The sequence below is a fragment of the Notolepis coatsorum genome, assembly GCF_963971535.1.
Source record: "Notolepis coatsorum genome assembly, chromosome: 13".
NCBI lineage: Eukaryota > Metazoa > Chordata > Actinopteri > Aulopiformes > Paralepididae > Notolepis > Notolepis coatsorum.
The window spans coordinates 118,934,616-118,950,861 of record NC_140177.1 but is presented as its reverse complement, the minus strand read 5'-3'; the positions used below and the strand labels follow the sequence as shown (position 1 = coordinate 118,950,861).

The following is a 16,246-nucleotide window of genomic DNA, read 5'->3' as shown; positions in this document are numbered from 1 at the left end:
TCACTCAGCGTAGTGCCCTTGCCCCCGTTCCCGCTGCTGTCCCTGTACCTTTACGCATACGCCTGGGTGAGTTTTGATTGTGATGTCACTCACTCAGCGTAGTGCCCTTGCCCCCGTTCCCGCTGCTGCCCCTTTACCTTTACGCATACGCCTGGGTGAGTTTTGATTGTGATGTCACTCACTCAGCGTAATGCCTCTTGCCCCCGTTCCCGCTGCTGTTCCTGTACCTTTACGCATACGCCTGGGTGAGTTTTGATTGTGATGTCACTCTCCCAGCGTATTGCCTCTGTTAGTTAGTTTGGACATTTCATCTCCCAGCGTATTGCCTCTGTTAGTTAGTTTGGACATTTCATCTCCCAGCGTAATGCCTCTGTTTTTTGGTTCTCACTTAGAATAGTATTTTTGGACTTTACATCTCCCCCTGTGTGTTTGTCACACGAAGATATTATTACTTTGTTCACTTTGTTATTTGGACTGTTCTGCACCTGCTCTGTTTTTTCCCTTTTGTGCATTAACTATCTCCTCTGTCCTGCAGAGCGGCCCAGATGATTTCCACCAGTCCTCCCAGTTCCTCCCTGTTCCCCAGCCCGCCTCCGCGGGCCTCAGTCCCCTTCTAGTTCCACCTAGTTCCTGGTCCCAAGTTCTCCCTTTCTAGTTCCACCTAGTTCCTGTTCCCTAGTTCTCCCCTTTCTAGTTCCACCTAGTTCCTGTTCCCTAGTTCTCCCCTTTCTAGTTCCACCTAGTTCCTGGTCCCAAGTTCTCCCTTTCTAGTTCCATCTAGTCCTCTATCCCTAGTTCTCCTAGTCCCTAGTCCTCTTTCCCTAGTTCTCCTAGTCCCTAGTCCTCTATCCCTAGTTATCCTAGTCCCTAGTCCTCTATCCCTAGCTCTCCTAGTCCCTAGTCCTCTCTCCCTAGTTATCCTTGTCCCTGGTTTACCTAGTCTCTAGTTCCTCTGTCCCAAGGCGTTCCCTTAACCTTCCCTTAGGCGTTCCCTTACTTTCCCATAGTGTTCCCCTTTCCTGCCCGCCTCTTAAAGGCACTTTACCTTCCCCTCTTGTGTTTCCAGTGCTTTGTGTTTTCTCCCTTAAAGGGACAGTGCCCTCTTTCCCTGTTCACAATAAATATCTGTTTCTTGGCAAACCACCATACCTGTCTTGTGTTGTGCGATTGGGGTCGGTTACAAACCATAACACAAAATGCATCAATTCTCTGGACATGTCAAATTCATCAAATCGACTTGCAAAGTTTTCCCTCAATTTATCAATGAAATATGTCATTAATTGAGTGACTTTTGGCTCAATTGTGCGTGTTAACGTTGACATGAAAAGAAAAAAGTAAAAAAAAAAAAAAAAAAAAAAAAAATATTATCATGTAATCTTTGGCGGGCCGGTCAGAATCATCCCGCGGGCCGGATCTGGCCCGCGGGCAGCCAGTTGAATAGCCCTGTTCTACACCATATTGGTACAATCTAACGCGTTAATCTTTACAAGCCAGTAATCTGATTGCAGTTACTTGTCCAAGTGGCTGTGCGTTACTATTTCGTTACTATCTCATAATGCAGGCAGAATGCAGTATTTTCTTTTGTTTTCGACAGTCAAAAATAAATGTTGAGCTGTTTTTCTTGCATTGGGAGTGACGTCACATGTCACATTTTCAAAGCGTGTCTGAGAACGCAACCTCACGTGTTGTACCATGCTGGTGGGCGGTGGCTGTTATTATTATCAGGCTGACCTAAACATAGCGAGCAGGGAGATGCTCACGCTGGTAACGCTTAATTTCTTGCACCGGAAGTTCAGTCACTACTATGCGGAGGAAACAAAATACTGTCTACCGCTAAGAACAGCACATCCAATTGCATTGAAAGCATCTGTAATCACAACACAGCACGACCAAACAGATAGAAAAAAACCCGAAGCCGAAGCTTCGACTTCTACAGGACTCAGAGGTCCACCTGCCAAAACAGCAAAAGCTGGATTTCAATAAAAAAAAACACCCGTAAGTGAGCAAGAGCTGAAGAGAATGGTCGGGAGATACATATGTCATAGAATAAATGTTACCTCTGAACACTGTTGGTGGGAGTCACTTGCTTCAAAGATACAGAATACCAGTTCCTGCATGAGTACTGCACCACCATGAAGCCTCTGACTGTAGCACTGGACATTTGACAAGGTGACTGTCCTTATGGAACTTTACTACCCACACTTGAAGTGCTGATGCAGAAGACCCTCGCTCTGAAGGACACCCTCTCCAAGATGACTGCAGGCCTTCCAGATGCCATAGTGCAGGTATGTTCCACCTTCCAAATTTACTCTGCAAAATGTACTGTGTACTCGTTGCTGCTAAACAGTTAGGAGAGATTGTTGCTTTCCCTTTTGCTTCATATATATGATGGTGGCAAAGCAAACGCTCTTATTTGCCAAATGCTGTTCATTTACAGGTTAAAGACAAGAGAGACTGATTGTATGACATTTTTTTCCTACATGTGGTGTTATTCAGCGTTTTTGTTTTGTGAAACCACTCGTTGCTGCTCAACAGTCAGGAGAGATTGTTGCTTTCCCTTTTGATTCATGTATATTTGATGGTGGCAGAGCAAAAGCTCTTATTTGCCAGATTTACAGTTAATTTACATGTTAAAGAGAGACTGATTGTATGTTTATAGAGATACATTTATAAAACCAATTGAATAGTTACAGTTGATATAATTGAATAGTTCAGCGTGCATTTGTTAGGTGTTATACACTGGTTTTGTAAAACCACTGGCTGGCTGTCTAATGCTGTGAGCATCAGAGACTGTTGCTTCACCATACTTGATGGTACAGAAGCTGAAGCACTAGTTTAACAATTTACGTTATGTGCAGAGAAACAAGTTAAAAACAATTCATGCACTTTCAATTAAGCGTTTAAAAAAAAACCTGTTGTCATTCTTATGTTGTGGCAGCAGCAGGGACGACGACGACGACTTCGTAACCTAGTTACTTTCAAAGTAACTAAGTTACTCTGATAATCAAGTAATCAGTAAAGTAACTAGATTACTTTTTAAAGGAGTAATCAGTAATCAGTAATCAGATTACTTTCACAAGTAATCTGTGGCATCACTGGTCTTGTTTGGACAGAGGCAGAGACAGGTTGAATGTGTGGAAATCAAACAGGCTTCACTGAAGGCTTTCAGGCAGGAATGAACACAAACCGACAGAGAAGGTTGGCAGGCTGGCTGTCTAACTGAAACTGGTAGCAAAACAAATTACTAACATTAAGAGACAGGACATGAACAAACAGGACAAACAAACAATTCGACATTGACTAACTGGGGCAGACAGCATAAATACCCAAGGGAGCAATTACAGACAGACACCAGCTGGGGGGTAATGAAGGATGACAAACAGCTGGTGACAAACGGAGATCGGCTGGACCAGGATGGAAACACAATGGATGTCACAACCGTTGATAGAAAGTACATAGCTTTTTCCTGTCCCGTTTCTCCACTGACTTTGATAATATCATTGGACATGAAAAGGTACCGTAAAATTGCATACAAATTGTATGTCAAATGTATGTATTTGAGAAAAAACTATTTATTGATAAAATATATATATTTGACATTTTTTTATTCAATTACTGTAAATTATAGATTTATCTCACATTTTTAATTTGAGATCAAGCTGATAAACAATTGACATTTGACATTTTACCACCCAATCCATAATTCACAATATTAAACATCACCAAAAATAATACAAAAAAAAATATATATAAGTGTAGTGGAGGGAATACATGTATGCAACATGTAAACAACAACATTTCATTTTGGACCCGCCAAAATCTTTTAAATTATCAATTAATTATTCAATCATTTATTTGACTCCACACTTTTCTAAAAGCTCTGTGGATGTATTATTAAATATATACATACAATACTCTACATACACATCTATAGTACCTATACCTATAGTATCTATAGTAAAAATCCCATCCAGAGATCAAACAAGTATAAAATGTCTGTATATAGACTACCACACATTTAAATGGTCTGAAAACATCTGGATATGGGGGCTTTTACATTATGGTAAGTAGGCATACAATGCTGCATAGAACTAGGGCAAGCGTGAGCAGGTGGTGTAATCTAACTCTCTCTGTGAATCAGAGAGTCAACAAAGCACCCGGCAGCACAGAGATGCTGAACAGCCGGCAGCAGATGACGACTACAAACACCCCTGAAAGCAGCCCGTGAATCACAATGTGGCCTGAATAATATCCATCTTTACTATCCCTGTTCTGTTATGTAGTGTGACAAACATGCTTGTTGTGTATGCGCTGGGGGGGGGGGGGGGGGGGGGGGGTGCGAATGAGCATGAGAAAATGCCTTTGTGTGTGTGTGTGTGTGTGTGTTTGTGTGTCTATCTGCAGGGGAAGATGAACATTTGTGTTAATATGTATCATGCAACAATGGGTGAGTACAGTGGAGGCTGAGGATGGCATAAGAACCACATTATGTTATTGGAGTATGATGAGATCTGTCGTTTTAAGCCTCCTTTACACAGCTAACCTGGGTGCAAATGCGAGATGAATAGCAGCAAGTAGATAATACTGCGTCATAATACCGTCTAGCTGCTACAGTGAGTGAGTCAGTGATGGTAATGGTCATAGAGATGCTTAGCATCTTAAAAACTAGGATACATTATAGCTGGTCAGGGATTTATATTTTTAATTGTTGGTCCGTTTTGATACAGAAGATCATAGATCATGTCTGATGTGATTTAATTAACTATGATCATAGAGCAATTAGGCTATTGTAGGCAACTACTGGCTGTCGCAACTAGGATCTGTAGCCATTTTACCATCTGAGAGGATAAATATTGTTAGCAGCTTTAATCAGGAGGCATATTTTCAACCAAATAATTAATAACGGACTGTACATTGCAAGAAGGCACGACAACGCCTCTACTTCCTTAGGCGCCTAAGGAAGTTCCAAGTGAGTCAGAAGATCCTCAAGAACTTCTACTCATGCACAATAGAGAGCATCCTGACTGGCAATATCACCTCCTGGTTTGGGAATAGCACTGCACAAGACCGTAGCAGACTACAGAGAGTGGCCCGTTCAGCCGAACGCACAATTGGAGGTGTGCTTCCCACTCTCCAAGACATTTACAACAAGCGCTGCATGGGTAAGGCTAAGAGAATAATCAAAGTCCCCAGCCACCCAAACAACTGCCTCTTTGAACTGCTGTGGTCAGGCAAGCGATACCGGAGTCTCATGGCAAGCATAGAGAGACTCAGAAGGAGCTTCTATCCCTTGGCCATCATGATGCTTAATGAACAATGAACAATATCAAACCATCAATACACCCACAGCACACACATCCACACGCACACACTCACTTTAAATAAACAACACACTGTAGCACCCACTTTACCACTTTAGACACTTTTTTGTTGTTTACACTTGTTTACGTACTTGACTTTCTATTTTATACTTATATCATACTTATTTTATACTATCTTTTTATTATCTAGCACACTCTCAGGAGCAAAACAGAAAGAAGCATTTCATGCAAAGTATTCTGTATTTCTGTATGACAACTAATAAAGAAAGAAACTTGAAACTTGAAGACCATCTACACTGTTAGTGATGCACCGATGTGAAAATTGTGGCAGATACCGATAATCGATATTAATATTGCTGTTCTGGCCGATACCGATATTTACCGATGTCGATATCTCTGTATAGAAAACACTTTTTTATGATAATCAAATAAAGAGCTATTTTCCAAAACACATAATTTTTTTTACTTTTGTAACTTATTTTCAGAAATGACTGATATTTTGAAACTATTTAAGGCCAAAACATGTAAAAAGAAAAAAAATATATAATTTTTTTTTTTTTTTTTAATATCGGCCCTATCTTGATATCGGACCGATACCGATGTGTAAAAAAACTGCCATATCGGCCGATATTATATCGGCGGCCGATATATCGTGCATCTGAAAACGGTAAAGGAACTCTGTACCTCTTACACCACTGCCTCCAACAGTGACACACACACACACACACACACACACACACACACACACACACACACACACACACACACACACACACACACACACACACACACACACACACACACACACACACACACACACACACACACACACACACACACACACACACACACACACACACACACACACACACACACCACTGCCTACAGTACACACCACACACACACTGCTGCCCAACAGCCCCGCCTCCTCCCGTCACAGTGCTGACTGCTCCTCAGCTCTCCTCTCGCCTTGAAAACAGTTTGCAGGTCTTGTCACTGTTAGCTTGTTAAATATGGCAAGACCTAGAACAGAGCCTATCTGTTCCTTACCAATGTACAGTTTCTTCCCCTTCGGATGTATATATTTTTTATGATCATTTTTTTACTACACAGTTCTGTATATCTGTATGTCTTGTATGTCATAAATGTCCTGATGAATTGAAAATGGGGGACCCTGATGTAAACAAGACGAAAGTATTTTTCTGGTCTCCATCCTCTTAGCCGTTGTTTTGTATTGAGCTGTACTGTATTGTACCCATTCTGAAATCTGTTAATAAAGTCTGTCCAAACACTGTCCAACAGCCCTGCCTCCTCCCACTCAGCACACACACAGAGCTGATAGCTTTCTCTCTAAAAGAGCTGTGTTTTGGTGCTAGATCCGATGCCTCGGGCAACACTAGCGGCACGGTGGTGTAGTGGTTAACACTGTCGCCTCACAGCTAGAAGATCCTGGGTTTGATTCACGCTTGGGGACCAGGTTGCCATGTTGCCAGTTACTCAGGTGGGGTATCTCCCGGGCCTTTCTGTGTGGAGTTTGCATGTTCTCCCCATGCTCGCAAGGGTTTCCCCTCCCGATAAGATAAACCCAATGGAAAAACATGCACAACAGATCGCTAATGCTGTCGCGTCCCTGACAAAGACGGACAGGAGCACTTGGATTGGTCCCCGGGCGCGGTGCTCGCTGCAGCCCTTGTCTGCTCCCGGCTGCCCTTGGGGGGAAGGACGATGGGATGGGAGCAGGGCCGGACTGGGGAAATAATTCATACCGGGAGATATAGCGCGGAATATAGCCCCAGTCAGGCCACTTTTTAAGAGGGGGGTCTGGGGGTCCCCCACCAGGATTTTTTTTGTTACAAAGACTTCATTTCCTGCATTCTGGTGAATTTGAGTGCATGTGAATCACAAACTAATGAGCCAACAATTGCTTAGTACAATGTACTGTTATGAACCTCAAATAAAACTGTTGTGGCACTAGCAATGCTACTCTCTCCACCTTCAAAAAGAAAAAAGCAAGAGCACAACATATCTTTCTATTTACTATTATAATACAGTTAACCACTCTCTCCACCTATTCAAACAGAGCAAGAGCACAATACCATATTCACTTTACTGATGCACTACCCATCAACAGTTAAAATAGCCCTTTACACAAACATTAAATAACAGACCTTTCATTATTACAAAACGACCTGGCTCACTGCCTGGCTGTTACAGTATTCTGCAGAGTGCCATCTGCCATTCCATTCGCTGCCTCCACTGTCAATCAGTTGTATCGCCTGGTCCCGCCTCCACCAATCACAAGCGGCAGCACGGCTCCATTGTGTGTGTGTGATCCGAGGGAGAGAGTCAGATAGTTCTCCAACTCTGTCGCAGACAGTGAAATCCTGGTTGTTCCCCATCCACCTAGGTTATCTAACTATCGCGCCGCGCCGCCGCCACAACTAGAAACAATGGCCTGGCAAAAAAAATTAGAATTAGAATAAAAAAAATATTATAATTTTTTTTTTTATATAATTCTTTATTTTTTTGTATCTGTGCAGGCCAGGCCACCGGGAAAACTCCCGGTGCTCCCGATGGCCAGTCCGGGCCTGGATGGGAGGTGCAGAGAACATTCGTCAGTGACTCAAGTGTGTGTGTGTTCCTGTGGATCGCCCATTGCGCGCGTGTGTGTGTGTTAATCTGATGACAAATAAAGACTTGTACTTCTTCTACTTCTACAACACTAGATTCACGTGACCTGTGACATAATAGCCTGAAACTCTGAGCATGTTTGGCCACCGTTCTGATCTGGCGCACCAGTTTGTGTAGCGCTGGTCCCGCCGCTGACGCCAACAACATGTCAACATGTACTATGGTGTGTAAACACTGGTGGAGCAATGAACACAAGATGCAGATGATGAAAAGACGTACAGCACAATACAGCATTATAATAATTTGTGATCAAAAGAAAATATATAATACTGGATACTGGATAACAGCATACTGGACAACAAGTGTACACTTCATGTAAACAGCTACCGATAATAAGCTGAAACCATTTTGATATTTCACCCTTTCCCTGCATCAATAGTAGAAAAAAAAGAAGAGAAAAGCAGTAGACAAGTGGTGTGATGAGAAAATTATTGACCCTGTCCTTCTTGTTCTAATTTGACATCTAGCTACAGTTTAGCTCAATCCTTTACCCAATTATAAAATTAAGAACTAATGTCCCTCTTGTTAACCCGCCCTGCACTTTTTTTTGCCAATTCCCAATCCCCTTCCTGGTCGCTGCGCACTTACCCCCCACAGTCAGATCATCTGGGAGAGTGGAGGCTATCACGTGCTTCCTCCGACACACGTCCAGCCAATCAACCGCTTCTTTTCATCTGGCAGCGCGGATCCTCCCTGAGAGGGCGTAGCGTGTGGAAGGATCACACTATCCCACTCAGGTCCTATCCGCGCTTAGCAGGCGCCCCGACCGAACTGTAGGAGTCGCTGTTTACAACGACCCGGACCCACCCCGCCAGCTTCTCCCACCCTCTAATACAGCCAATTGTATTAGTGTGAACGGCCAGCCAAGCTGGTGACAACCCCGGAGCTGTGAGTTGGATTCGAACAGGCGAATCCAGCTCACAGCTCCGGGGTTGGTGACGAACGCAATCTCCGCTACGCCACCTAACCGCCCACCCGCCCTGCACTTGTATGCATATTAGTGGACGGACATACACACACACCCACACCCACACGCACGCACGCACGCACGCACACACACACACACACACACACACACACACACACACACACACACACACACACACACACACACACACACACACACACACACACACACACACACACACACACACACCCGCACGCACGCACGCACGCACGCACGCACGCACACACACACACACACACACACACACACACACACACACACACACACACACACACACACACACACACACACACACACACACACACACACACACACACACACACACACACACACACACACACACACACACACACACACACACACACACACACACACTAAATGACACAGACCCATAAGTGGGTCACACACAATCAGGCTGCTTTAGAAGCAGGCCCTGGTATGTATGTGACAAATAAACCTCTTGATTCTTGATTCTCTTGATTCAGTCGTCCACTCATTCACAGGCAATAGGCAAGACTTATAAAAACACACATTTGCACTGAGAAAGAATATCCCATCAGGGGGGGCGGGTGGACAATAGCACACAGAGCACAGTCCAACTCACGAAGCGGGCCGGGACTTACGTTCTGCTTGCCCACAATGTTGTCGAAGGGCAGCTCCGGGCTCCAAGAGCCCTCGTTGAAGGTGGCGCTGCTGGCACGGCGGTCGCCCGAGCTGGCCGCCTCCTTCATGATGTCCTCCGGCAGTGTGAGCAGGCTGTCCTCCGGCTGCTTGATCAGGTACGTCTCGATGTTGTGGCGGCGCAGGAAGTCGTTGCGGTCCTTGCCGTGGCCCTCTTCCACCTCGTAGTCACCGTTCAGGCAGTCCAAGGCCGCCTTGGAGATATGGATACGCCTAGAGAACAGTATGCAGATTAGTTACGGTTTCGTCAAACGTTTTTACTATCCATCATATTGAGGCAGTGTCCGGTGTCGGGATCAGTGCACATCAGATAGTGCTCTAGCCTGGTTGACCAACATACTGTCTATTATAAAGGAATACACTGACATTATGGGAAATTAATGGAAGCGGATATGGACTGCTAGCCTAGCTTAAAACCTAGGTAGAGTTTGGCCAACAACTAGGCTAGCTGGGCCATATCCGCTTCTATGCATTTGTGCTAAGTTAGGCTAGCTTGCAGCTGGATAGATATCTACTGAATGCAGAAAGGAAATTGGTATCTATCTTCTTGTCTGACTCTGGAGAAGACGGTAAGTGTATTTCCCATAATGTTGGCGTGTTCCTTTAAGTTTGTATTGGTTATTTAATGTATCATTTTAATGTAAGCTTAAATTACTTTCAATGTAAAGGGTTGCTAAACATAGCAATATCATTGGTTACGCTTCCCCAAGAATACAATTACAAACCAGTTTCCAGTCCCAGAGGTTGAAACCTTTGAAAAGCAGGATAAACTACTGCCAGTTTAGGCTGTCATAAACTGCTCAATTTCCACACTGAACAATCACAACCAGCAACTAAATGGCAATGATGAAAGGACAAACATTTACATTCCAGTTTTGGGCTTTGTCAGTGTTCATCTATACAGTAGTACAATTCTAGATGTCTTTCACACTGACAGATATACAACCAAATAAAACACATGGTAGGAGGGGTGACACCCTTTAAAATTCAAACTATTTGATAAACTTCTACTTGCAGCCCGGAAATGTATTCTGATAAACTGGATTAAGGATAAGCCTCCATTTTTACAAATGTGGTATAGAGAGATCTTCGGTGTGCTACCCCATGAAAGACACTGTGCAATGCATAGAGGCAACGACGCTTCCTTTCAGGAGGTGTGGGCCCCACTATTAGACTATTTTCCTGCTGAAATTTCTCGGATCCTTCTAAATGCCCAGTGCCCCATTGTATGGACAGACCTAGGATAGGAAAAAATAAATATATACGTCTACATGTGAATGGGCTTGAGGCAAGTGCAATACTGTACAGTGCCTGTCTTGGTTTGCTTTCCTTTTTGCTTGTTTTTCTTTTTGTTTTGTTTTTGCTTGCTTATGGTGTGGATGATGGCATAGAGATGAACTGGATGACCCCCCCCTATTTGTCCCAATGTGTGTTTTTGTAATGTAAGTAACTGTACGTGAAAAATCTATAAAAAAAAAAAAATCAAAAAAGAACTAAAAAGAACTAAATTAGTTCATTTTTGAACCCATGAACTTTAGTTCACATTTTTGAATTATGAACTATGAACTGAACTAGTTCATTTAAAAAATTGTGAACTGTGAACTGAACTAGTTCATGTAGAAAGTGAACTTTCCCAACACTGGTTGTACAACTGTTCAGACCATGGGGGGTATACTGTACTACAAAGCTAGATTTTAGGGTTTGCGAGGTTCAGGCTTAACCCTGGGGTTTTAGTGGAAGCAGGAGCCTTGCTTTTTACTGCGATAGATTTCCATAGTAATACTACGGCCCTAATCCAGTCATTACTGTCTTAAAAAAGTCATGTGATTAAATTACATGTTACCCACAACACTGATTATAATAAACCCATGAAAGTGTGCTACAGATGTCGGCAAACTGATTTAAAACTGGCAAGATAGGTCATTCAGTAGACATCCCATTCAAACTTGTTTGTTCCCCCATATTACAGACGGAGACAGACGGGCTTTGCCACTTAGTTTGTCATCCAATTTGAATAAAAGGGTTTCAAAGGGGCTATTTGGCACATGGAAAAATCCTCAACAAAAAGGGCAGTCATTTCCTGATTGGGTTCCAGGGATAACAGAGTGGGTTATTCTCACAGTGCCAACAGCAGGGGTGGACAGGAAGGATACCTCCTGTAGGAGAAACCTCAAGAGAAATATCAAAATATAATTAAAACTCAGTTTTGAAAGGAACATGCCAACATTTTGGGAAATTAGCTTACCGTCTTTTCCGGAGAGAGACAATAAGATAGATACCAGTTTCCTCTCTGTGCATTCAGTAGAAAGCTATTTGGCTGCACGTTAGCCTATAGCTTAGCACAATGAATGGAACTGTCAGCTTCTATTCATGCATTTGAATGAATTTGTTTTGTTTCTCAAATTGAGGTAATTCCCTTTAAATTGACCTAATAATTACATTAGTTATATATGTTCAATAAATAAAGATAATAACTTTGAAGGACTACAACAATGGAGTTTCCTTATACTTCGATCATCTCTCTCTCAGCTTCCCACTCTCTGCGCTCATTTTACTCTGTAGGAAAGCAACTTTTCTATAAATACAAGAGTGGAGTTCCCCTTTAATCTGAAAGGGTTAAGTCAGTGATTTCTTTCATCCCTGATGCCATGTTACAGTACAACGCCTCCAGCTATTGGCCAGAGGGTAAAAAGTCCAGACATGCCCATTGGTCGACTCACCCGGGAATCCCTCCAGACTCCAGTTTGTTGGCGATGTCCACATCCCAGGACCAGACATCAAACTGCCACTTTCTCAGTCCCAGCACGCCACACAGGACCGAACCAGAGTGGATCCCGATTCGCATGTCGATGTCGTGCTTCGTACGAGATCTTACATATCTGAAAGGAAGTAAGAAGAGGACTTCAATCATGGTCGGATATTTAGAAAATTATTATTGTTGTTATTATTGAGGCATAGTTTACCCCCCGGTGACCCATTTCCATAGGACATTTTTTAGACTGAATTAAAAGAGCATCCGCACGATACCTTCTTCAAACTACTGGGCATTTTATGAAATGCTCAGGCAACTTCAATGATCTCATACATGAAAGATAACGCTTTTCCATGCTTCAAATTCAAATAAATACTTTTTTGATATGTCCCATAAATTGAAGTTTGTTAAGTACACCACCATTTCATATTTTATAATGTTTTGGGATGGATGTTGATGTTTGGCAAGTGAAATGTTTAGTTTTAAAGATGTGGTTCAAATAGCAGACAAGAGTAATTGTATTGGAAATTCTGGGGATATTTTATACCTCTGTCCCTGCAAATTTGGGGAATAAAAACACCCTCAAACACTGTGGCTTGCCAGCATTGATTGAATGTATGAATTAATCTTAATATGCAAAATAGAATTCTGGAAATATTATCAAACGTTATTTATAGTCATAAGGACGCTGACAATTTCATGCATATCAGTGAGCCCACCCCAAAAAAGTTTTTAGTAGACTTTTTACATAATAATTTCTCATTTCATTTTTTTGAATTTCTTTTATTTTTTTATGGCAGCATCCTCATTGTCTGTGCTGAATGTTTGTTAATGTTTGGTATTTTTTGTTGGTTTTTAGTACTTTTAAACATCCATTTTTAGTAAGTAGTAGTTTTCATTTGATCCTATAATTTTTTCATTCACCGATTTGTGGACTTTTCTTTTTAGTGTCCTGAAAGGCACCTTATACATTAAAAGCATTATTATTATTATTATTATTATTATTATTATTATTATTATTATTATTATTATTATTATTATTATTATTATTATTATTATTATTATTATTATTATTATTATTATTATTATTATTATTATTATTATTATTAAATAAGAACGATATTCCATTTGTTCCATCCAGTTTAATAAAGAAGAAAACAATATACAAACAAGTCTCGGACGACTGCAGGTGTATTTACAAGTAGCGTCTCAACTTCCTGTTCCGGTCGCTGCGCTACTGTGCAGGACCGTCTGTTATAGAGGCGCTGTCTAGATATTCTCTATCTCCCCCAGAGTCTTTAACATACTGTGTAAAGGCTGAGAAATAATAATAAACAAACACACAAAAACGTGGACAAATACCTGTGTAACCCACACCCAGGCTATGTGACTATAAATCATGTGTCCATTATGTGACTAGCCCATGGAATAGTCCCTGTGCCAGGCAGGCACTCTGGTCGCCCTGGTGGATCGGCGTAAGTCCGCCCTAGGTGCAGGGGACGACACAGTGGGCCCCGGTGGGGGATCGGCTCCCGGGTCCAAAGGGGCCGGTGGTGACGCCTGAAGGACCGTGTGCGAAGCAGGCGGCGTCCCGCGCCGGGGTTGGCTCGCCAACGTGAGTACCGGTGGCGATGTGGGGGACACAAGGTCGCAGTTGGGGTCAGGCAGACGTGGTGTGACAACGAGTGCTGGTGGTACGGTGACACGGGCCGCCAGGTCGTCGTAAATTGATCGAGGAGGTGGAAGGTTGTTGCGAACAGGGCTGAACCTGCGCAGGAACCTCCTGTTCCGAAGTGTGACTCTGCCCGAACCGTCGATCTTGACCACGTATTGGTCATGCTGGCGTACCTCCACAACACTGCCAGTCCTGTCCCATTTGTTGGGGTAGGGCCCTGTCTGGTTCTGTACACGGACCATGTCCCCTACCATGAGTGGCGGGAGGCGTTTTGTGTGCTCTGCCCAGGCATCCGTTGTGCGGATGTGGCGTTTGCGGAGAGCCTCCTCCCTTGCCGTCAGTGTCTCACGCCAGGTCTCGTGTGGTCTGTACTTCCCAGGTACAACCGGGATGAAGTCACGTATCGGGCGGCCGAAGACACACATTGCCGGAGATATTTTCGTGTCAGGGTCAGGTGTGTTACGATATTGCAGGATCGCTCTCTGCACAGCATCTGTGTCAAGCTCCCCCTTTGGGCCGGTGTTGTCAGTGATAAGGCGTTTCATTGTCTTTACCCCAATCTCAGCGCGGCAGTTGCTGTGGGGGAAGGCCACAGATGAGAGGCGGTGGTGTACGCCCCATCTGTATAGAAATGACCTGGTCTCGGTGGAGGTGAACTCTGGGCCCCCGTCTGATGTGAGCTCTTCTGGCGTCCCGTACGTCACGAAGGCCCGACGTAGGTGATTTATGAGGCCGGCGGCGCCCCCCGTCGCCTTCGAGATGATCGGCCAGTTTGAGTACCGGTCCACCGTCACGAGGTAGTGCACGCCCCTGTGCATGAAGAAGTCCGAACACACCGCCTGAAAAGGGTAAACAACTGGGATCGGCGGGGTTGGCGGCGCTCCAGGCTGTGAAGGTGCCATCCGGTGGCAGTAGGTGCCATCCGGTGGCAGTGCTCGCAGTTCCTCCAAGTGGCGGTGATGTCAGCCGACATGCCTGGCCAGAACACAGAGGATTCTGCGCGGGCGGTCATCATCGATAAGCCCTGGTGGGCAGCGTGTAGGGCGCTCAGCACTTCTCTGCGGAGAGAGAGTGGTATAATCACCCTGTCCTTGTACAAGACCACCCCATCAGTTGATGTGATGTTCTCACGGTACTGGTGGAAGTCACGGATCGTCGTCGGCATCTCGAATTTTGAGTCGGGGATGCCGTCCGTCGCCATTTCCTCCAGGGTGCGCATCTCACCATCGCTGCTGGTGGCCTCCCTGACACGATCCCATGTCACTGACCGCAATGATTCAAGGCCCGCAGCACACCATGCCAGGTCATCCTCCTCAGTGTCGTCGTCATTCCCTGGCTCGGTCTGGCGTAGGAATGACAGTACATCAGTGTGCGTACTGGGTGGGAGGTGGGCGTTGTCATCTGGAAGGTCCATAAGTGATGGCCGTGTGGTGCCAACCGGCCTACGTGACATGGCGTCCGCCGCCTTGTTCCTCATGCCCGGGACATGCACAATGCGGAAACGATAACGCAAGGTCTTCTCCTTGAGGTTCCGTAGGCGTGGGTTTGGTATGTCATCGAGCGCCCTGTCTGCAAGGAGTCTCAGCAGCGGCTTATGGTCTACAGCTACAATCAAGTCCTCGCATCCCAACACAAAGTAGCATGCCTTGTCCAATGCGTCCGCGACCGCAAGAGCCTCGCCCTCTATGGGCGCGTACCTGGACTCCGCCGCATGCGTGAATCTGCTGCCAACCAGGGTTATCTTCCACCCATCAGTGCAGCAGAAGGGTCTGACTGGCATACATCGGCAATGTTTCTGGAATAACCAGAATCCAATGCCCTCCTTTGACCAGTCCGTGGCGATACATGTTGGCCTGGTTTTGTCAAAAATGCGGACACCACGCTCAATTTCTTCGACGATCACATCCTTTGACTCACGGAATATGTCTTCCAACTCCGCGGACCACTCGAAGCGTTCTCCACTCTTCAGGAGCTTCCGGAATGGCTGCATACGCTTGGCCATACTGAAGGCGTAGGCCACCTGGTTGACCAGCCCGAACCACGACCTGATGTCCGTGACATTACGTGGTTGTGGGAAGTCGTGTATCGCCTCCAGGTAGCGACTGCACGGTCGCACATCAGTCATGGTGATTGTAAAGCCAGCGAAGTCCACCGTGGGT

General features: G+C 44.6%; 1 protein-coding gene across 1 annotated transcript in view; it reads right to left on the bottom strand.

Annotated features, from left to right (window-relative positions):
* The window catches only part of adcy8 (adenylate cyclase 8 (brain)), a gene marked incomplete at both ends in the record, with an annotated part of 388,672 nt that overhangs the window by 140,242 nt on the left and 232,184 nt on the right, over window positions 1–16,246 (bottom strand). Inside the window, 2 exon segments of the mRNA XM_084327783.1 lie at window positions 9,603–9,873; window positions 12,381–12,539. Of these exon segments, the coding sequence (XP_084183909.1) occupies window positions 9,603–9,873; window positions 12,381–12,539 (430 nt within the window).